Source organism: Seriola lalandi, unplaced genomic scaffold (genome assembly GCF_002814215.2).
Source record: "Seriola lalandi dorsalis isolate HSWRI2012SDOR001 ecotype SW California unplaced genomic scaffold, Sedor1 jcf7180002054383, whole genome shotgun sequence".
NCBI classification, from domain to species: Eukaryota; Metazoa; Chordata; class Actinopteri; order Carangiformes; family Carangidae; genus Seriola; species Seriola lalandi.
The window spans coordinates 626,683-649,225 of NW_019524936.1; the positions used below are offsets into that span (position 1 = coordinate 626,683).

Below are 22,543 nucleotides of genomic sequence, written 5' to 3' on the forward strand. Positions count from 1 at the left end.
TGAAAAACTTCAAATTGTGGCGAGTTAGTTGTGTGTTTTTTGTCTGTTTATCTACAATTAACATTGTAAATACCATACCTTATTGCTTTTGTATGTTGCAAGTATTGTGGATATAAATTTCACCTCACTGCCAGACGCCACCTAACTTTTCTTCAGGACTATCATATTGCGGCCTGATGATAATATAGAATATTATATTTTGCACATGATCTTTTTAAGCTCTTAAACCGTCATGTACACAAATTTACTGTATGCTGTTTGGCAAAACATTATTTAAAATTTTAAAGCATTATTTCACATTCTAGTGGAAATCCTAACGTTCTAATTGTGTTCAACACACTTAGATACACATAATAGAATAAAATACATTAAAAACATGTATTTATCGAGCAACAACATTAAACCTTGGGTACGCCTACGTTTAGCCATCACCATTCAAACAGTGGTTGGTTTGACTGTTATAGTTATATGAGAATTTAACTGTTTGGTGGCCAGAGAATTAAAAGAATATCCCAGACATTACAGAGAATGAAGACGACACTATAAAATCACTCAGACCGATGAAATCTTTAACATTTGTTATTATTCACATTCTAATTATTCAAGAATAATTTCTAATGAGATTAGTTGATTTGTTAAAGTTATATTTGGTTTAAAAGCGTGACAGGAGAATTGGCATTTGTTTATTTATTTATTTATGTAAGGCGGGGTTTTATTTTGAAATATGAGCGTTTGCACGACAATTCCTCTCCTTTCCGTACATCGCTGGACCGGCGTGACGCCACTTCCTGCCACTTCACCGCCGCCAATTTGCGAGGCTTCCTCTGTAGATAAGCAACATTCGTAAATTTAACGTCGGTGCCGCCTAAAGTGGTGAATTAAACAGTGGTCCTTTAACTTTAGCGGAACTTAATTGAACAGACCCCGGGCTAACGTTAGAAAGACCGTCCGTTTATACTTGTTGCAAACTGCAGTGACAGTTTCATCAGCAGCTCTGTCACTCAGGGGAGGAGTCGTGCACATGCTGAGCCCACCTCTGTGCAAACTATTGTGTGATAAATGAAGGAATAACGGGTTCAAGAAGATGAGCAAGACTGATTAGAAGACGTTATACAGGACAAGATACACTGGGACTTCAGGAGGTTAAGTAAGAACAAATCATCTTCAATACTTTACAATCCAGGGACCCAGTAGTTGCAATTTAAATATAATCTCATCTCATGAACCTATCTCTCATTTTTCAGGCAAATACCATAGTTTAATGTTTTTGATGCTGGTGTGTCTCCCACTGTTGCTTTCTCACTCTCTGTATGTGTGTCTCTGACAGTACAGGCTTTAAACTGAACCATGCTGCTGCAGAGGCTGACCCTTTGCTCACGGATCCCACTGGGTTCCCCGAGACACGTATGCCGCTTTCTCACCAGACCACTGACCCAAGGCAAGCAAAGCTGCACCACCACACTGTCATATTGTATATCCCCATGTAAACTCTGTGTATACCATGCAGTCCATTCACAGCCATCACATCCCATCTCATCCAGCCGCCTGGATTAGAGAAAAGTAACTCAACCAACTTGTGACCCCAAATCGTTGGATAAAAAGAGAGGATTCTGTTGCTGAAACGATTTGTTGATTACTTGATCAGACAATTGACAGAACACTGTATTAATAGGAAACTATTAGATACATAACTGAATGTTTAGCTCATTTTTCAAGCAAAAATGCTAAATATTTTGGAGTTGTAGCGTATACATCATGAGGATTGTCTGCATTTCTTTTCCCAATGCTATAGTAAACTGAATATATTTGGGCTTTTGTGGTGTTGGTCAACAAAACAAGTATTTTTAAAACAACACTACAGGTTTTAGCAAACTGTGAAGGATACTTTTCACAATTTTTTGGCATTTTATAGACCAAACAATTCATCCATTAGCTGAAAAGATAATCAGTCTAATTGATAATGAAATGTATCATTAGTTGCAGACAAGTCAACAACAGTTTTAATAATCTATTTTAAGTATTATTAAAAAGAAAAAAAGCCAAATATTTGCTGCTTTCACCGTCTCATATGTGAGGATTTGCTGCTTTTCCCTTTGTTGTATCACTGTAAATTGAATATAATAGACTGATGATTATTTTATGACTGTGACTATATCAACATTGACAATAAAGTATGTGTGGGCAGATGTGGTGAATTCCACAAGTACATCTGATCAACTGCTGTTCAAACATGCTCTCTCTTTCTCTGTCTCTGTCTCTCTGTCTCTCACTCGCTCTCTCTCCCTCTCTTTCTCATGCGCTTCATTGCTCCAGAGAGATGTGTAATGTCAGCACAGGCTTTCTACTTGCACTGCTGATGTGGCAGTTTGAGGGCAGTGATTATCTGTTTCCCAGGTTACATATGGATGTAAGCGAGGGCTTCACTTTGTTTGCCTCAGTCTTGTAATCAATGAAATGAAAACACAGCAAAACATGCTTGTTTGCACAGTTATGAAATGCTTGCAAGGTTTTGTGTGGGTTTGCAGTTTCTTGTAAGCAAAGCTAAAGGTGCCGTTTATACCGGCACCATTGTTCATTTCATCTGATCTCTAGTTTTTTTACTCGCACAGTCTCAAGATTTCTCAGAAGAATCGATAGTCTGCGACACTATCTTCAGTGTTAAGATTGAATCTCCTAACCTCCATATAAATGAGATAAATTCTCAGTTAACATCTCATCCCTCCACACAGCTCCCCAGGGCAGGGCCCATGGCAGCTCCTTTGCCCACCGCGGTGAACTGCGTCAGGCTAAGAGGATCGTAGTCAAGCTCGGCAGTGCTGTGGTCACCCGTGGAGATGAATGTGGCTTGGCTCTGGGGAGGCTGGCCTCCATTGTGGAGCAGGTGAGGAGCACACAACCAACACAGACTGTAAATAAAGTAACACTTTGGTCCTGCAGAAAATTCTTGATAGGGAGGAAATATAAGCTTCAACACCATTTGTTTCAAGTTCTGTGATATGTAAACTTATTGGTGGGTATTCATGATTTTTTCCCATCTACTGCAGTTTATGTTGATCTGTAGACCAGCTCACAAACATATATTTTCACATTTTCCAATATCTTTTCCCTTTTTTCCCCTTTTTTCTGACTGTAACTTATTTCATTTTTTGTTAATACTTTTTTTTCGTTGTTACATATTTAGTTTTCCTTTTCTGCTCCTTCTTTACTATCTGTCTATGAGATGTAATTAGACAACTGTAACCTCCCAATATCAGAAAGAAGAGCAAAAACAAAACAAAAAGAAGATTCTGGACGGTTCAACCAAATTATGAAAAAATGTTTTTTCTCACTTGCCTCTAGTCATGCGGATTTAAAAAGTCTGCACATCCCTGTTAAAATGCCAGGTTTTTGTGATGTAGAACTGTTTCCACCTTTAATGTGACCTATACCCTGTACAATTTTAAATGAAAAACAAACTGAAACCTTTTATAAATGAAAATTGAAAATAATGCGGTTGCATAAGTGTGCACACCCTCTTATAATTGGGGGTGTGGCTGTGTTCGGAATTAACCAATCACATTCAAACTCAAGTGAAATAGTAGTCAGTACACACCTGCCATCAATTAAAGTGACTCTGTTTAACACCAAATAAAGTTCAGCTGCTCTGGTAGGATTTTCCTGACATTTACTTAGTTGCATCTTACAGCAAAAGCCATGGTCTGCAAAGAGCATGCACAGCATCAAAGGGATCTCATTGTTGAAAGGTATCAGTCAGGAGAAGGGTACAAAAGAGTTTCCAAGGCATTAGCTATATCATGGAACACAGTGAAGACAGTTATCAACAACAGGGACATTACCAAGAACTGGACGTCCCTCCAAAATTGAGGAAATTAGAAGAAGAAAACTGTTCAGGGAGGCTGCCAAGAGGCCTACAGCAGCATTAAAAGAGCTGAAGGCAGTTCTGGCAAGTACTGGCTGTGTACTACACGTGACAACAAGCTCCCATGTTCTTCATATGTCTGGGCTAAGGGGTAGGGTGGCAAGACTGAAGCCTTTTCTTACGAATTAAAACATCCAAGCTCGGCTAAACTTTGCAAGAACATACATCAAGTCACCCAAAAGCATGTGGGGAAACTCTGTGATGATACCAAGTTTAAACTTTTTGGCCATAATCCTAAAAGGTATGTTTGGTGCTAAAACAGCACTGCACATCACCAAAAGAACACCATACCCACAGCGAAGCGTGGTGGTGGCAGCATAATGATTTGGGGCTGTTTTTCTTCAGCTGGAACTGGGGCTTTGGTCAAGGTGGAAGGAATTATGAACATTTCCAAATACCATTCGATTTTGGCACAAAACCTTCAGGCGTCTGCTAGAAAGCTGAAGATGATGAGGAATTTCACCTTTCAGCATGACAACGAGTCAAAGCATGCATCCAAACCAACAAAAGAATGTCTTCACCAGAAGAAGATTAAAGTTTTGGAGTGGCCCAGACCTGAATCCAATTAGAAAATCTGTGGGGTGACCAGAAGAGGGCTGTTCCTCCCTAAAACATTTGTTTGTTTTTCAATTGAGTTGTACAGGTTATAGGTCACATTAAAGGTGGAAAATGATTTATCTTGGTCTCATTTTTTATCTTTTTTTACATCACAAAAATCCACTGTAGTTTTAGTTTAATTTTCACAGGATTTAGGTATCTTTCCACAACAATACATTGGGTAAATGGACTGTTGTCATTGAATAATCACACCTGAAATATTTGACAAAAGTCAAACTTTCTGTGTGGCATTTGATCACCTTTGTATTGTGGGGGAGGCAGAAAGCTCAGAGATGATGTCATTATATCCACAAATAAAACAAAATAACATCACGGGTAGTCCCTGTTAGGAGTTAGTGAGAAAATGTGTTTTTTTTCTTAAATCTTCAGTGAAACTCTGCTTCCTAGCTAAGATCCATGACTCCTAATTGGTTGTATTGTCATCCAGGTGGCCATGCTGCAGAATCAGGGCAGGGAGATGATGATTGTCACCAGTGGAGCAGTGGCCTTTGGCAAGCAAAGATTAAGACACGAGATCCTGCTGTCCCAGAGTGTCCGACAGGCGCTGCACTCCGGACACAATCAGCTCAAAGACATGGTAAGAAATACAACACAATGGCGTTTAATAGATACTACCCTTTGTGAAGCCTAATGTTCAGTATTTCTGGAGACTGATCCATCTCTCTGGTAAGCAGTTTATGCTGAAGTGTCATCCAACCTATTTTATTTTTTGGATACACCGGCTTGCCTGGCCACATCCTACAGATAAACTGTGGCACGGTTCGATTGAAACGTTTCTCAGAAAAGCAGAACCAATGTAACCAGACATTTACTGGGCTTTATGTTGCAGTCCCTGCCAGTGCTGGAGGCCCGGGCCTGTGCTGCAGCTGGACAGAGCGGCCTGATGGCCCTTTACGAGGCCATGTTCACCCAATACAGCACTTGCACTGCACAGGTACTTATATTTACTTCATAGCAAAAATAATTCCTTTGAAATGGTACAGAAGTGTGTCTGTATTTTATGCAGTTTAACATCTTTAAATCTCTCTCTCTCACTGGTCCGTTTATTCTCTGCTCATCAGATCCTGGTGACAAATCTGGATTTCCACGACGACCAAAAGAGGCAGAACTTAAACAGCACACTGCAGGAGCTGCTGCGCATGAACATCGTGCCCATCATCAACACCAATGATGCTGTGGTGCCCCCGCCGGAGCCCAACAGCGACCTGCAGGGGGTAAATGTGGGTACAGAGAGAATGGGTGTGGCGCTGCTGGTGGTGATGGTAGCGGTGGCAGCAGGTGTGCTGAACGGGTTGGCAGAGACGGTGTTTTATATAGTATAGACATTCGCACTGTTCATTGGCTACGGTATTGTCTACCGTTCACACTCACATGCTGGAAGACCTCTGCCACCCTGCCTCACCTCATCTGCTCTGCCCTCAAGCATTAAGGCATGTGCATGCAGGGAGGGGATGGATGGCAGTGCATGCTGTCACTGGTCAGGAGGTACTGTCAGAGGGGACCGGGACTAACTTCTGTAGGTAGACGTCTCCTTTTCCTTCTCCTGCAGAAATAACTAACTGCAATTGCACCTCACTCTCTTGTCAGCAACTGTTTTGTTTACACACTTAGCTGCTGGCAACACAGCCAGTAAAGAACTTTTTCTGCTTTTTTTATATTAAAACATTGTCATTACACTGCTAGATCAGCTCAACTTGTGCTTAACATATGGTTGTTTGTCTTAGGGATTTACTCTGTTATCTGAGGATAAAAAATGGCCCTGCAAAGGCTTGACTTCAGGGCTGTGATAATTTGGGTTTGAAATTTTCCCTGAATGATCCTGTAGAGAGACAGCTCACTAACAGAAGTAAATGTTACACAGTGGTAATAATACATAAGTGTTTATTTGTTTGTATTTATCAGCTTGCCACTCAAGCCTTTTTTAAAAGAAAAAGGCTTGGATGGGTAAATTGGCAGATGGCTGACTTTCTGCCAATGCTTTTCTGTCTTTAGCAGCTTACATCAGTGATTTTCTGGTTCTGTAGGTGATCAGCATTAAGGACAATGACAGTCTGGCGGCGAGGCTAGCTGTAGAGATGAAGGCTGACCTGCTCATCGCGCTGTCTGACGTGGAAGGTATGTGTGTTACCACAACAACGGTCTGGATCAGCTGTTGGGTAACAACACCATCTGTCTGCACTGTTCAGTGGGAGAAAAAAAAACACCCATTTCAGGGTCAACTGAGAGTCATATGAGAGGCAAACACAGACCTTCTGCCATGATGTTTGAAATTGATGCTGATGGGGTTGACACAAGGTGTTTTTCTGCATGCACTTGTGTCATGGCTGTGGATCCATTCAGCATGAATTCTGTAGATTTAGGAAGCAGATTTTCTTGAGTAAAAAGTGGACCACTCCGGCATGAGGAAGTCTTTTCTTTTAAAGCAAAAAAAACCCCCCCCAAAAAATATAAATAACTAAGAACTGATAACAATTTTTATTTTATATTCTGAATGAAAACTGAAGGGTCTCAAGTTTGTGTTATGCTTGACATGTATAAACAAATAATTTGCATAGGAAATGTTGATTTCTTAGGACTGTACAACAGCCCTCCTGGAACAGATGACGCCAAACTCATTGACATCTTTTACCCTGGAGACCAGCAGTCCATCACTTACGGTACAAAGTCCAGAGTTGGGATCGGAGGCATGGAAGCTAAGGTATGTTGACGATCCATAATCAGTCTGTTAAAAGTCTTATCTTAGTAGACATTCAACAGATCGGCACAGAAAATGGACTTTTGTACTATGGATTTTTCTTATCATGTTTAAAAGAGAGAACTTGCTTTCAAATAAGAGATTGTTCACATTGTATTGAATTGTCTGAATTATAATCAACCAAAGATCAGAAGTGCAAACTACAGTGACTTGGTTGGCACAAACTCCACTTAACCTCCTACATGCATGAAATGATCTGTAGAAGTCAAAAACTTCAGCCACTTGTATGCTACAGGAGAACAACTTGATTGTAAGACAAACACATTTTACGTTCGTGGCCTTTATTGGGGTCAACTGCTCGGCCGATGAAATATAAGTGCATTGTCATCCTGCTGAACCATATAAAGTTAGCTACAGGCTAATGTTCATGTAGCCACTTTGTGACAGATGCCTGTGTTCAAGTGAGGAAACATATTAACATATCGACACCCTCTTAAAATAATGGCCTAAGTCATTTTTTCAGGTTTTTCAGGAAACACAAAAAACTCAACAAAAGAGTCACACTTTTGACATAGGCCATTATACAACCGGGGGTAGAATTGCATGTTCCCCTCAACTGAGGATTCAGGCGATTTTACCAGAGGTGGCCAGCATCATGAGGGGGTGATTTAGGCAAAAAAAACATTTTTGTCAAAACATGACTTAGGCCATTATTTTAGGAAGGTGACGATATAAAATATTGTCTCTTTATGCAAAGTAAAGTGAGGTTTTGACATTTATATTGAGATTGTAATGAAAAAAGACAAGTAGAGGTTTTAAAGAAACACAATTTAACTTGTGTGTTTCTTTTGCTGTTTGTCTGCAGGTCAAGGCTGCGCTGTGGGCGCTGCAAGGTGGCACCTCAGTGGTCATTGCGAATGGAACCAACCCCAAAGTAACAGGTCACGTCATCACTGACATTGTAGAAGGCAAAAAAGTGGGAACCTTCTTCTCCGAGATCAAACCTGCCGGTGAGTTAACCTGGGCTGAAGGACTCTTTCACTCCGACCTCATATCTGTCACACCAAAACAGCATCTGTAGGTTAAGTCTTCGACTGAAGTCTGACCTTTCTCTGACTCTTCACCAGGCCCGACTGTGGAGCAGCAGACTGAAATGGCACGTAACTCCGGAAGAACCCTGGCATCTCTTCACCCAGACCAGGTGACACATTGTTTTGAATAACAACAAAGGTCCACTGTTGAGTGCAACATCAGTTTATTAATAAAAATATGTTTAAATAGGTTACAAACCCTCATACCTCAGCTTTAGTCCCAAGCCTTCCTATATCAGAAACAGTGACCCCCTGTGGATAGATGTGGTACATGCTCATCCTGCCTGTATTTGGTTGACTGTTGTCAGAGGAGTGAGATCATCTGCCATCTCGCAGAGCTGTTGACTGAAAAGAAGGAAGAGATTCTTGCTGCCAACAAGATGGATATGGACCTGGCTGCTAATGCAGGTAGCACAGGGCACCGTGTGTGTGTGTGTGTGTGTGTGTGTGTGTGTGTGTGTGTGTGTGTGTGTGTGTGTGTGTGTGGAGGATGTAGCAGTTTAGAAACCAGCAGAAAAAGGAAAAGTTTGTTTTATCCATACAGGTTTTTATCATCAGAAATTTATTGTCATTGTTGCCTTCAAGCTGCTACGTAAACTTACCAAAAGATAATTGTGTTAAAAACTAAAAAAATTACAAATGGACATCTCAATCCATTTATCTCCACCAGAGGGCGACTTTATCACTTTCCCCCCTTATGCATGACTTCGGTCAATAAGATATACAACACCTGATAGGCAGAGTGTAACCCTGCTCTCCCTCCCTCCCTCCCTCCATAGGCCATTTGCCACCAGCCATGCTTAAGCGTCTCAGTCTGTCACCGGCCAAACTTAACAGCTTGGCCATAGGTCTGCGGCAGATAGCCGTGGCGGCCCAGGACAGTGTGGGTCGCGTGCTCCGCAGGACCAGGGTGGCTCACAACCTGGAGCTGGAGCAGATCACTGTGCCCATCGGAGTTCTTCTGGTCATCTTTGAGGCCAGACCTGACTGCCTGCCACAGGTATCCAGGCAGAGTTTCCATAACGCAAGCAATCCTGGCAATTTAAAGATTGTATTAACTTTTGTAGAGACATCGACTTTACAGTATATACAACATATTTCTCTTAATTCTCCTGTCAGTCTGTCAGCTTTTTATCCATGCAGAACTTTTTGCTTTCTTTGAGATGACTGCAGTAATATCACAGAGCATGTGTTTTTATCCAGGTGTCAGCATTGTCCATAGCCAGTGGTAACGCCCTCCTTCTGAAGGGAGGCAAGGAGGCAGCCAACACAAACCGTGTTCTCCACCAGCTCACCCAGGAAGCCCTGTCCATGCACGGAGTCAGAGAGGCCATGCAACTAGTAAGATTGGTCTCCTTTACATTTATTATAAGACAATAAAAAACGTTAGGTAGTACGTTTCATAGATGGAGAAACTCCGAGGTCTATATGAAAGCACATCACGCTAAATCGGTGAATTAGAAACCAGTCTGAGAGAACCTGCTTTGTTCATCTATATTACTGAACCTTTGTTGCAAGGTGAGCACTCGTGAGGAAGTGGAGGATCTGTGCCGACTGGACAAGATGATCGACTTGATTATCCCTCGAGGTTCATCCCAGCTTGTGAGGGACATTCAGCGAGCTGCCAAAGGCATCCCGGTGCTGGGTCACAGCGAGGGAATCTGTCATGTCTACGTTGACGCAGAAGCCAGCATTGACAAAGTCATCAAGATTGGTCAGCAAATGCAAATCTCCCCGCTGATTTATACACGTTCATGTGTACATTTCTACTGTGGTGCTAAAATAACACGGCTAATCAATTTACCAAATGTTAGTAAATTGTGGATGTTGTACTGGTAGACCAGTTCTGCCAGACGTGTGTGTGTGTGTGTGTGTGTGTGTGTGTGTGTGTGTGTGTGTGTGTGTGTGTGTGTGTGTTCGATTACAATCATCAGTGAACATGTCAGTAATTGACTGATATTTACCCATTACAGTCAGAGACTCCAAATGTGACTACCCAGCTGCATGTAATGCCATGGAAACTCTGCTGATTCACCGAGACATCCTGAGGACCCCATTTTTTGACCAGATCATTGACATGCTGCGCACTGAGCGGGTAAAGCACCTAATGCATATAATAACTTTTAACTTTAATAGCTACTCAAAATCAGATCCCTCTAGTGAGTTTTTTTTTTGTGTGTCACTAGGTGAAGATTCATGCAGGCCCTCGGTTTGCTTCCTACCTGACATTCAGCCCATCAGAGGCCAAGTCGTTGCGGACAGAGTACGGTGACCTGGAGTGCTGTATGGAGGTGGTGGACAGCATGCACGAGGCTGTGGACCATATCCACAAGTACGGTAGCTCCCACACAGACGTAATCATCACAGAAAACGGTACGTGACTCTTGATGTTTGTGCTATTACTTTTTTTTTTTTTGTAAATTCCACGGTTGAGCATTTTAAATGGCATACATACATGCATTGCCGGAAAAATGCTGTCTCCCCTAATTGTAGTCGCATCATATTTTACTAAACGGCACCTGTCAATCTTGTCTTGCTCCAATCTTCCTCATATAGGTGTCTCTGACATCTCTCCTCCTTACACTCATCTCCATCCCACTTTCTGCCACAGCGACTAATGAGCAGTGACACTTGTTGACAGGAGGAGTGCGCAGCCTCCCCGTGTGACTCCAATGCAGGGGACAGAGTCCATTTAAAATGTAGAGCAGATGCTAAAACACAGTTTAAAAGACTTGTCCCTGTTGTTACTCTTGGGTCATGTTTTAAACAAATTTGTCTTTCAAGTGAGCCGTCACACTGCATCTCTCTTAACTAGAGTATATAAAGGCTCAGGCCATATTGCAGGTGGACAGTGAAGACTAAGACTTGTGGGAGTAAAAGGTTTTCCATAGAATAAGGACATCTTTTACTTTTTTTTGCTCAGATAAGCAGCGGCGCTCATAACATGGATAACAAGCCATTCTAAGAAAAAAAAAAAAAAAGACGTACAAAAGACTGAGGTACAAATACCTCATTAAAGGCGGAGATACAACTATGCAAAATATTTGACACTTTTCTTTAAGTCTTAAGAAAAAAACATTTAATAGCATTTTGGAGAAAGTGTGCTGTTCACGTCTCTACATTGAGGATTATTCTCAGCTGCAGTGGAGGATGCACTGCTGCCATCTAGTGACCACAGAAGGTACCTCAATGAATTCAAATGTATTGATTGTCAGCTAACCTCAAAGTTGATCACTGAGAGGATGGATGGATGGATAGATAGATAGATAGTGGGTACAGAAAGACTGGATGAATGATCTGTGAAGTCATCAAGAGAAAAATCTTTTTTTTTTTTTTTTTCCTCTGAAAATAAAGCCTCAGTTTATTAACTCAAACAATATTTCTATCAGAATTTAAATCTTATACCTCACATTTGTTTTACCTGATTTTAGCGTCTTTGAACGCCTCATGGATTTCTCCTGATGACATTTTGAACTTAGTCTTGGCCACTTCATCCTGATATTTTTTTGGGTGGATGTTCACAGTTCACATGATTTTTAGAGTTTGCAGCACTGGGTGTCTACTAAAATGACATGGGCAGAGGTATTTAATTCAGTTATGCAATTACAGTGGTAGCAATGAATAACTGTAATTATGTCCTCTGAACTGCAGATTTTTAAAGAAGCTTTTGCTTTTCTTCATCGCATTAATTCATTATTTCAGCTCAGTTTCTTTGGTATAACCACAATAAATAGTTGTCATTGTCACATACTTCATGTTAATGCCTGAAAGGCTCTTATATCATAGATAGAAGTTTGTGAATTAGCAGCACCAATAAGCTGCTCTTCTCTTACAGAGGACACAGCGGAGCAGTTCCTGCAGCAGCTGGACAGCGCCTGTGTTTTCTGGAACACCAGCTCACGTTTCGCTGATGGCTACCGCTTTGGACTGGGTATGTGGTGGTCTTATCACCATATCATTTGTCTTTTGTTGCCTCTTTCTGTGTGTCTCCTTTTCCCAAAAGCCTGCATATTCTTACCCATAGTCATTTGTAAGAGAGAATTGGCACGCTTCTTCGCCAAACATGTTTTGTTTACCTTTCTCGCTTTCTGTCTTTCTTTCCGCTGACTTTTGGCTTTTCTCTTTAGGAGCAGAGGTTGGTATTAGCACGGCGCGTATCCATGCGCGGGGCCCTGTGGGCCTTGAGGGGCTGCTCACCACCAAGTGGGTCCTGAGAGGCGATGGGCACACGGCAGCCGACTTCTCTGAGCACGGCACTATGAAGTACCTCCATGAAAACTTGCCTGTTGTGCAGCCTTTAGCTGGACAGAGAGACAGCAACTAGACCAGAGACTTTCACAACGCTCTCTCAGCTTTAACGTTGGTCAAAATGGTTTGCATTGCCCACCAGCAGCGTCTGTTTTAAACCTCTGCAGCACACAGCACGGAGAAAGATGCTCAACACGCCAATGGTCATTTTTATCAGTACAACCAGAAAGTTGGCCCTGCTCAGATTATGCTGTTGTTCATTGACTAAAGGTTTACAATTTTTTTAAATTCTACCTCAGCTTATGATACCTTTTTTATATATGAGTTGGGGAAGTCACCCCCATAGGCCTCTGCAGGAGGTATCATGTGGTGATCACAACACATAAATGCCTTCACAATGATATTAATATAATTGGGGACAGTGTGAGCCAGAAAGGAGTGAATTAAGATTGCTTTCTGTAAGACAAAGTAAACACACGTCATACATGTATCAACAGAAACCAAGGTGCTTGATGTTTTTTATTTTTTATAATGCAATCTCAGGACATAATTTTCATCAGACATTAAGTCACAAGCCTCATGCTATAAGAGAAGAGATCGTGCTATATTGTCATTATGCTGGCTTTGCTTGTTTACACCGAACCAAACAAAGCCAGCATATTGCTGCCTCTGTGTGTGATTTTCAAATAACACAATATAACAGTGTTGGTATCTGTCCCGCCATGCCAGCTCTTTCACACAGATGTTGATCCATCTCTGTGACTACCTCCACTCCCGGCTTATTGCCGGAACAACAGTGCCGTGCCCCCACTCAATGTTTATCTTTTTATACAGAAGGACGAGGTGCAATAAAGGTGCACTATTGCCGCCATGAACAGGCTGTGTTAAAGTGGCTACAGAAACAGTATTTAATTTCACCCACAAAATGGCTATGAGAAAAGAAAATGTCAACACATTCTTAATCATCAGTACCAAAATTAACTTACTTTTACCCATTTTATTTTTTATCTAAAATATTTTTCATTTAATGTGATCTATTCTAGTCTGATCTTTCAGAAAAAACAAGGTTGATGCTGATTGTACTGTATCTGCTTTCTTTGTTTCATTTCAACATTTTCTTGCTGTAATTTCAGGATGAGTTTTTTGTATGATATCTAAATGTACAGGTATTTTTGATTAGCTGAGATGCTGGTTTTATATCACTACAAGTTGGCATTTGACAGCTGAAATGTTTACCTTTTCTAACTACTTTAACCACTTCTGGTGTGTTTTCAGACTTTTAAGTTTTCCTATATTAAAACTTAATTACAGGATTAAAATTAATAGTATCATATATGATCCAGAAGTATAAATTAAATTATAAAATAAATTTACCAGTTGTGTTGTACAGCAATCCAAGTTAAAATGCACTTCAACTTGAATGCATCCATTTTATTTACTATTTTATTTATTTGATCATTGTTACAAGTTCTGCTCATTTTTTTTTTTTTCATCATGATTTGCTGTTTTCCTGTTTGTTCCTCGTGGCGCCCAAAGCCTCTGTCAGAGCAGGAACAGTAATTGACAAGCTGCCTCCTTCGAGCTGGAGGGGAGAACGCAACTGCTTTTAAATTAAGCTCTATAACATTCCAGCCTCTGAGCTCCTATCTGATGTCTTGCAATGCACACTTAAGGATTGATTTGGGTTGTTTAATAGCAATATTGTAGAATTAAAAAAAAAAATGTTGAAAAAGAATATTTGGATATTTTTCTTACTTTCTTTGATTTTTTTTTTTTTTTTTAGCAATTGAAATGTTGAGGATTTTCACACAGATGTTCATTTCTGTCCTGGCACTAGTCTTTCTACTTTCACACAGAACACAAATTAATGGGGAAAAAAAGTCATACTGATCTGAAAAACAGATGTCTAAAAAGGGCCTTTTTAAAGTTGCCCATAGGGGAATTCACATTGCTGGAAGTGGGGCAAAGAAGATGGAAGACAATACTATAGAGGTTTAATTATCCAGCCATCAGAAATGAAAAGGGGGAGAAGGAGAACTGAGACTAATAATGGAATCACAGGCTTATGTTCTTGGTTTCTCTGTTTCTTTCCTTTTCTTTCTTTTCTATCATCTAAAGAATTCATTCTCCAAAACGCACTACTTACCCTTCAATCAGCCTCCCATCACCAAGTCCAAAGGGTTCAGAGATGAAGAGAGAGACAAAACTCGGATCTCACTCTTTTGTCCTTTTTATGTGTGAAGCGATTGAAAAAAATCATCTAAATGACTTGAGGTAGAGTAGGAACAATCCAGGGACACTGAGTATTGCGTCTTTGATGCATAGTGTTATTATAGAATTGCATTTTACAAAATCACATGCATCAAAGTTGTTTGCTACAGTAACAGTACGGTAGTTATTGCATTGCCGTATTAACACCAGTTTTCGACTTAAGTAATAAAAGGGCGCTGTGGAGTGTTTTGTTGTGAAAGAAACCTTCCATTGCCAGGTTCCTTACTCGGATGCCTCTATTTTACTTTTAAGTCGATGCTAATTTTGCATTGAAATATTATCTTGGCAATAAGCTGTAACCCTGTATGTCACATCATGCAAATTCTCAGCTTAACACTAACCAACTTAAAAAAAATAATAAAAAAACCTCTCTTGGTGCTCTACTGAAAAAAAAAAAGATATATAAGTGTTACACTGATGATTCCAGTGCAGGATGACCAAACATGAAAACAGAAAATGTTTTCCTAAATTTTATTTTTTGACATGCTGTTTTTGGTCAACCCAATTCTGTCCCTGTTATGTACCAACAAGAGACCTAAGGGCAGATTTCAATGATGTTATGAGTTAAAAAAATGCAGTAGAACTCAGTAGATTATGCAACTTGACTGTGCTGAATATTTAAGCAAAGATGTTTGGAGAGTCTTCAGGTTGTTTGCTTTTCCTGTTTTTATCTGAAGTTTGAACTTCAGATAAAAACTTAAAACACACGTTCTTTAGACACTTGTTTTCGGCAGTTGTGTGAGTCTAAAGAGTTATGCGAGTCTAAAGAGCTTATTTCCTGAATTAGTTTAATATTTGAAGCCACTGCCCCTTAATGACCTTAAATTAACTTCCAGTTTGTTCATTTCCTCTCTTCTCTTATCTGTCATTGCCCCCAGACCCCAACTGATCAGTTATCATGTTGCACCCGTTGATGGTGTGTTGGCTGTTGGGTATTGTTGTCCACAGAGATATGAGGAGGATGATAAGGGCAAATCACTGGACTTGTACAGCAAAGCCGACAACCCTTTAATTGGACATTACTCAAGGCCAAAACTCATATTTCTTGTTGTTCTTGATCTTAAGAGATTCTCAAATGCACTCCCCGCTGGGCTTCAAATTTTTTTGAATCAATAATTAATGGTCAAAGTTATTTATTCATGTGTATCTTCACCAATTACGCAGTGTCTAATTAACAATTTCAATAATTGATATTTATTTCTGAAAGGGTTGAGTATCTTGGGCTGATGAAAAATGCATGAGCAGGGATATGGACTGGGTTTTGTTTTTTGTTCTGAGAGAGCTTGATGCTCGGGGCTAATACCAGGCCACTTTGACTCCAACTCTTTGAGTTGGCACTGGCCCTGTGATGTGGATCTAATATGGGCATCTTTCATGGACCCAAAGCGCTTACTGTGTACCATGTGATCTCATAAAGACTCCTACATGCCCATCCTCAGATACCCCCTTTTTTTGGTCTTTAATATTGAACTTCAAAGAATAAGCTTCTGTTTCCTTGATAATTTTTCTTTGTGTATGTGGAATGACAATATCATGGCAAACTGTAGAAACTCTTCGTCTTACTAGGACCTCAGTGGTTACATCTACATCTAACTCTGTGGCCTGATGAAACTAAAGTTCAATCACCATGCTAAAAAGAAAATTATCCCTCAGATTTATGACAAGCCCTATCCCCCTGATCTTTTGATAGTGACAGCTGTAGTCGTCAATAGAAAATTAACAAAGGCTCACTTTAGCTGACTTTAATCAAGTTTTCATTTATTGTGATTCCAGTAGGACAGGAGGTTGGGGACTAGTGAGGCAAAACCATTTTGCAATGGGACGACCAAAGCAAAAAAGATCATCACTATTTACTGTGAGCATTGCTTGAACACTGAGTTGGGGAGGAACTTTACCCAACAATGCAGAGCAACCCAACAAAACCAGAACCCAACATCAGATGCACCAAAACTCCCATCAATTAAAATGTATAATTTCAGGTTAGGACACCACATTGTTGTGACATTGAAACACTGTTGGCATTAGGATGACAAAAGGGTGGAAAGCTCAACAGTGGGCTTCAGTAAGGGTAAAAAAAACAAAACAACTGGGAATCAGTTGATCTCAGTGACACGTCTCAGAGAGCCAATGGTAGGGCTGGTGCTTCCCCACTCACTGTGCCTCCTGTACTCTCCGGGACGCAAGAAGTACTGGCGTCCCCTGTAATTAGGGTGTTCATGCAGCATCCAGTAGCCCTCCATGACGTTGACGGAGGAGATGTCACGGGTGTGGAAACGCTCGTGCAGATCTGGGCAGTCGTCCATTAGCTCCAGATTCTGGCCCCCAAAGTCAGACCGCTCAAAGATCTTCATCCTGTAGTTCCCATTATACTAGGGAAAAAATGATGAGAGAAGACGGTGATACTACCATTGAAGATGCATATTTCTTCAACTTTATAGTATTACCACAGTCGAGTAGAATAACATGGCAATTTGACATAAAATGATGGACAAACTTTTTTGCGCCATACTAAACTTTTCCTGATCCGATGACCCTGTCTATTTTTTTTCTCTTGGCACAATCTTTTTTTTTTTTTTCCTGCAGTCACAGGTCAAGCCAAAAAGAGATTTTTTAAAATAGCCACAGGTATTGGCACTGACTGGTGAAAACAGTAGGACTAGGCTTGAGAACTAAATCATCCTAAACTGGCACTTCTACAGAAAAGCCTTAGTGGGAACATTGCTGCACACAGGGTAGGGCATCAGTTAAAACTCACAGGTGGCACCATACGGCAGGAGCGGATGCAGTCATTGAAGCCTGCCCAGCGTTGGTAGTCGGGGTACTCGCCCTTGTGCAGCATATACTGGTAGCCGCCATAATTGGGCTTCTCGTAGGCCACCCAACAACCGCTCTCCACTCTTATCGAGTTACAGCGGCTGAAGTAATTTTGCATCTCAGGACAGTCATTACTGCACTCATAGTGACGACCCTGGAAGTTCCTGTCTTCGTAGAAGATAATCTGCATATGACAGACAGTTGGACATTATTACCACAGGGCTATGAAAAAGGCAAACTAGGAAAGCTTTTGTAAAGAATAATTGTAAGTGAAGAATTAGGATATAGATCAGCTTAGGGGAGCATGAGAAATGTCCCAAATGATGTACCAGACGCAAAATATAGAATCACGTGATATATTTTAATGGAGAAAAAGTTCAATTAGTAATTGCAGTTTTACTGTCCTCAGTAGAGGACAAAGCATAAAAGTATTTCTGATTTTGCAGTTTCTATTTAGCAAGTTGTTTCATTTAATTCATTCAAATTTTTGACCATGATGCTTTGCCATTTCTTGCATCTTATTACATCCCTGTATATGTCCTGAATATATTGTAAACAATCCAAAGAACTACTGACCAAAACCAATTTATTATTTATCACTCAATGAAGATATTTAGCATTTTATGTGGCAAAAAAAGTAAAAATTTTTTGAGTGTGTGTTTGCAGCATTTATCAGTTCAGTATCGATCAATATATGACATCAAATATATGGGTTGCTGTTACTACGTATATTTTAAATTGCACACTTACCTTGCCCATTGTAACTGTTAAGTTCAGACCAGGCCAGATGCCGGGCTGTACCAGACCTCTTTATAGACCCTGCTGGGATCAGGGCTTTGCAAACACGAAACAAAGCTTTGTCGCATCAGCACAATACGCTCTATAGACTGCAGAACACTATAGGGCTGGTGAGCTGCGACAGTCGCTTTGTCTTTGTCAAAGCTCTGTCTGTCTATGGAAAATACTGTACAACTGCACTTTCTCAAAGGGCTACAATAAGAGTTGCAGCATTTGCCTTTATTGGCATGAATACCAGAAATCTACATGCAGACTGTGAGGATAGACATGGCAGCAAAGATAATAGGTTTGGTTTGTTTCGATAGGTATTTGAGGTGATATAGATCATTAAGCAGCACTAGGCTTTGATGGGTTGAGGATGTATACTAAGCTCTGCTTGTCCAAGGAGTGTTACTGCACTTCAGACTTGTGTTCCAATTGCACGAATGTGTTGAAATAAGCACAAAGGACATTGTTGTTTGAAAATCAAACATTTAATGTTCATGAGTTGCGCATGGTTACAGTTTACATCATTGTCCTCATCCTTCTGAATGAGCCCACCATGGGGTTGTGGCAGCCCCAATCACCACAGGCCCTGTACTCTCCAGGGCGCAAGAAATACTGGCGTCCCCTGTAGTTGGGGTGCTCGTAGAAGATCCAGTAACCCTCCATGATGTTGCAGGAGTAAATGTCACGGAAGCGGAAGCGCTCATGCACGTTGGGGCAGTCATCCATGAACTCCATTGTGTGTCCCGTCATGTCGGGCCTGTTGTAGATCCTCATCTTGTAGGATCCTCTGTACTGGATGCGAAAAAAAATCAGCACATGATTATTATGCTGTTTCGGTAGTCGTGAAGCCTAGAGAGCACTTTGGAAGAGCTGTCAGTCCTCAACTGATCCTTCAACTTTTAATTCAACTGAGTACTTGTACTACTTGGTTTCTTTAACTAAGTAACTACAGATGAGAATGAGCAACAACTCTCTCGCAGCATGACAGAATTAGATTCTCCCCCCTAAACTGCCAGAAACACTCAATGTGACTAACAGAATTAGAATGAAGGCACAGAGTCTTATGGGGAGTGTATCATATTCCTTTTAAAGGCTGACTGGGTCTCCTTGTGGGCCTTGCAACAGATACTTTTATGCTATGACCTGCCTGAGTACCTGTAAATGACATCAAAAGGCCAGTGATTGACATCCATTTCTAAAGAGGCATTTGATGTACAAGGTGAGTGGTGGGGGGATGGGGGACTACCAGTCCTATCTGTCTGTTTGATTGACTTACAGGGGGGAACATCTGGCAGGAGCGGACGCAGTTGTTGAAGCCCATCCAGCAGCGGTAGTCAGGGTAATCGCCAGGACTGAGGATGTACTGGTAACCCATGTAGTAAGGCTTCTCATAGGCCACCCAGTGACCACCGCTGACACGGATGGAATTACAGCAGTTGAAGTGCCTGAAAGTGTCCATGCAGTCACTGTTGCACTCCCAGTGGCGTCCCTGGAAGTTGCGGCCTTCGTAGAAGATTATCTTGAAAAGGGGAGAGAGGCATGTATCACTCAAGTTAAGGTTAAGTTTTATATAGACTGTCTGGCTGTGATACACATGAACAGACTGCAGGGGACACTGCTCTCCCTAGAACAAGCTCAATTACTTTATCATGAGCCCTTCTGCCTACAAGCCGCTCCAGTCTTATTTTCATTTCAACTGAAACTATTACTGTTAGACTTGACTTTTCTTTAAACAACTACACATTGTAGGCTTGTCCAGTCTGAACACATTGTCAACTTTTTGTAAAATGTAAAGAGCCAGAAATTGTTGCTGTCAGACAAACATGATTAATCTGTCATATCTGGATACTATTTAATTGTTGATCTCCAGAGATATTTCCCTTTTAAACACCTATTGGTGTGTTTTTTTTTTTTTTTTCAATCCCTTAAAAATAAGTTTTCAAGAGTTAGTCAATCCATTCTATTTTTTTGTTGCTAACATTTTTACTCAAATGAGTACTTATTCTACCGCTCTTCCCCTCTGCTGCATCCTCTTTCCCTTTTACAATATTTGACACACGTTTCCAATTCATGCCACTTTCCCCTCTTTGTCAAAGCTGCTACCATATTGCACGTAAGCTCATACCTTTCCCATGGTTGCAGGGCTGTGGATGTTTGCGCACCATAGCCATAGACACACTTACAGGTCCTTTTATACTCTCCCACTGATGATGAGGCCTCTGACACATCAGGGACTACTACTCTTTACCTTTTCAGATTCCAACTACTGTTCCCTTTGTCTGACAGCCCATGGCTAACTTATCTCCTGTCTGCTAGAGTTTACCTATAGAATTGACCCCTCCCACCCCACCACCCCCTCCCCCTTCCCAAAAGCGAATTCTGTGTTTGCATGACCCTTGTTCCGCCATGACCTTGTGATGCAGCCTTTTCAAATATCACACAATGGCCCTTTAGGTATGTGGCCCCCCAACAACAAAGCCTTTAAATTGTACAGTGCGTTAGGTCATTTTTAGGGGGCTCTCTCTAAACTAGTACTTAACCAAGTCGTGTTTTTTTATTTCATGTCTTGCTCGGGTGGAAAATAGTAACATAGTTACTTTTCATTCAATCCCAGTTTAAGTGAGTGTGGACTGGTGCGTTTCCTAAGTGGTGCAGGTCACAATGTAATTGTTGTTCAATTCCTGTTAAAGGAAAGTGGTGCTGATACTTTGGACTGAGTCAAGCTTTTGTGTTGATGTAATCTACAGTGATCTGTTGTCTCTTTCTGCTTCCATAGCCTGCAGTTGTACTATGATGCCAGACGGGACTGGTTTGTTTGCAGATGTACAGACAGAACTGCTCTTTTTGTTTGTGTGTGTATCTGCGTGTCTGCGTGTGTGTGTGTGTGTGTGTGTCTGCGTGTCTGCATGTGCGCATTTGTGTGCGTGTGTGTCTATGTTTGTGTGATATAAAAGGAGGGTTTGGGGCATGTGCGTGTTTGAGTCTTTGTATAAAATGATAGATGTTTGGACTTGAGTCTTTGGCTTGTAAGCATAGCCCTGAGCTGAAGGGGAAAAGGCCAGAAAGAGTTGCCGCCATGTATTGTGTTCCCAAAGCCCAGCTGATGCCAGAAAGGTCAGTCTCATCCTTTAGCCTTTCATCGGGATAAAGAGCTCATGCCCCCTCTCCACTTTGTGTGGTTTTTGCAGCTTCAACTGTGTAAAAAGGCAAATGTTTTCAGAAAGCACAATAGCCATTATGTTCCTGGCCAAAAACACTGTGGTACTATATCCGCAGCCATATGACACTGTTTCAGTGTTAAGGAACAGTGTTGATAAGCTTTTGCTCCTTTGATCATTCATCGACTTGAAACTCTCATAGGCTTCAATAGGTTTCATGTTTGAAGCTGCACTCTTTTTCTATGACATAAGTAGATCATTGATATCCTTTCATCACGCTGTGCAGCGTAATTGTGGCAGATTATCAGATGGGATGTTGTTTTGTTTTGTGAGTTTCTGGAGCAAATAGTTACTCTGGGAGGAAAGGTTTTATCGGAACATATAAGAAACAAATGTTTAGATATTTCTCATACATTAATTCATAGATTAATGATTTCTTTCATCATTCCTATTAAATGTAAAATCTTTTTTTACTCAGTCTTGATGCAAGAGGGCAGCAGAATGACAGGAGAGCCATATTTGTGTGGAAAGCACTTGTTCAGACTCTGTGATACAGTAGCAAGTGTTCACTGAGCTGAGCTCCAAGGCTGCTTCTCAGTCTGACCTCTGACCTTTGTATTGGGAGAAGCATGTAACTGAGGTGCAATACGATCTCTAAACCATGAGGGGAAAAAAAAAAAAAAAAATCTGATTGGCACTACCGTCATTGTCATTGTTCTCATTTTCATCACTGAGGAACATCAGCTAACCATAACTCATTAGTCGGGACCTTGGCTCTCTCCGTGCCTCTGTAGCTTCCAGAGGGGAACCTTGTTTCACAGGCTCTCAAATGATCGTCTTTAGCTGTGCTACAAGACATCTTCTCCCCACCCTGAAGGGAAACTAACATCACAGAGGCCCTTGCCTGCTTTCTCAGTTCCCCCCGGAGGAGAAGAAAGCTACC

General features: G+C 41.0%; 3 protein-coding genes across 5 annotated transcripts; 1 reads left to right on the top strand and 2 right to left on the bottom strand.

Moving 5' to 3' along the window:
* Positions 1–790: 790 nt before the first annotated feature.
* aldh18a1 (aldehyde dehydrogenase 18 family, member A1) lies at positions 791–14,048 on the top strand. Of its 3 annotated transcripts, none has more exons than XM_023409053.2 (18): positions 791–1,147; positions 1,328–1,438; positions 2,730–2,881; positions 4,965–5,114; positions 5,367–5,471; positions 5,599–5,757; positions 6,562–6,652; positions 7,111–7,235; positions 8,098–8,242; positions 8,360–8,433; positions 8,632–8,731; positions 9,103–9,323; positions 9,527–9,664; positions 9,842–10,037; positions 10,297–10,418; positions 10,510–10,696; positions 12,159–12,254; positions 12,451–14,048. In XM_023409053.2, exons 2-18 carry the CDS (start codon positions 1,348–1,350, stop codon positions 12,645–12,647), a joined length of 2,349 nt encoding a protein of 782 aa, XP_023264821.1. In that variant the 5' UTR covers positions 791–1,147; positions 1,328–1,347; the 3' UTR covers positions 12,648–14,048. The 3 variants fall into 3 exon arrangements, with proteins under 3 accessions (XP_023264821.1, XP_023264823.1, XP_023264822.1); XM_023409055.2 differs by having other exon boundaries at positions 5,599–5,751; XM_023409054.2 differs by having other exon boundaries at positions 1,333–1,438.
* A 2,531-nt stretch (positions 14,049–16,579) lies between these two features.
* crygmx (crystallin, gamma MX) lies at positions 16,580–18,493 on the bottom strand. The gene is made up of 3 exons (XM_023409088.1): positions 18,407–18,493; positions 17,598–17,840; positions 16,580–17,211 (listed from the first exon to the last, which is right to left on the bottom strand). The coding sequence occupies exons 1-3, from the start codon at positions 18,413–18,415 to the stop codon at positions 16,936–16,938; spliced, it is 528 nt and encodes a 175-aa protein (XP_023264856.1). The 5' UTR covers positions 18,416–18,493; the 3' UTR covers positions 16,580–16,935.
* Positions 18,494–18,905: 412 nt separating this feature from the next.
* On the bottom strand, positions 18,906–20,676 carry crygmxl2 (crystallin, gamma MX, like 2). The gene is made up of 3 exons (XM_023409089.2): positions 20,568–20,676; positions 19,719–19,961; positions 18,906–19,234 (listed from the first exon to the last, which is right to left on the bottom strand). The coding sequence occupies exons 1-3, from the start codon at positions 20,574–20,576 to the stop codon at positions 18,959–18,961; spliced, it is 528 nt and encodes a 175-aa protein (XP_023264857.1). The 5' UTR covers positions 20,577–20,676; the 3' UTR covers positions 18,906–18,958.
* Positions 20,677–22,543: the final 1,867 nt, after the last annotated feature.

Bases quoted from the DNA above. Each gene is read 5' to 3' on its own strand.
- aldh18a1 (XM_023409053.2), top strand. From the start codon at position 1,348: ATGCTGCTGCAGAGGCTGACCCTTTGCTCACGGATCCCACTGGGTTCC. The intron at 9,665-9,841 runs GTAAGATTGGTC...CTTTGTTGCAAG, and splicing joins TCAGAGAGGCCATGCAACTA to GTGAGCACTCGTGAGGAAGT. The intron at 10,697-12,158 runs GTACGTGACTCT...CTTCTCTTACAG, and splicing joins CGTAATCATCACAGAAAACG to AGGACACAGCGGAGCAGTTC.
- crygmx (XM_023409088.1), bottom strand. The intron at 17,212-17,597 runs GTGAGTTTTAAC...TTTTTTCCCTAG, and splicing joins CCTGCCGTATGGTGCCACCT to TATAATGGGAACTACAGGAT.
- crygmxl2 (XM_023409089.2), bottom strand. The intron at 19,235-19,718 runs GTAAGTCAATCA...TTTCGCATCCAG, and splicing joins CCTGCCAGATGTTCCCCCCT to TACAGAGGATCCTACAAGAT.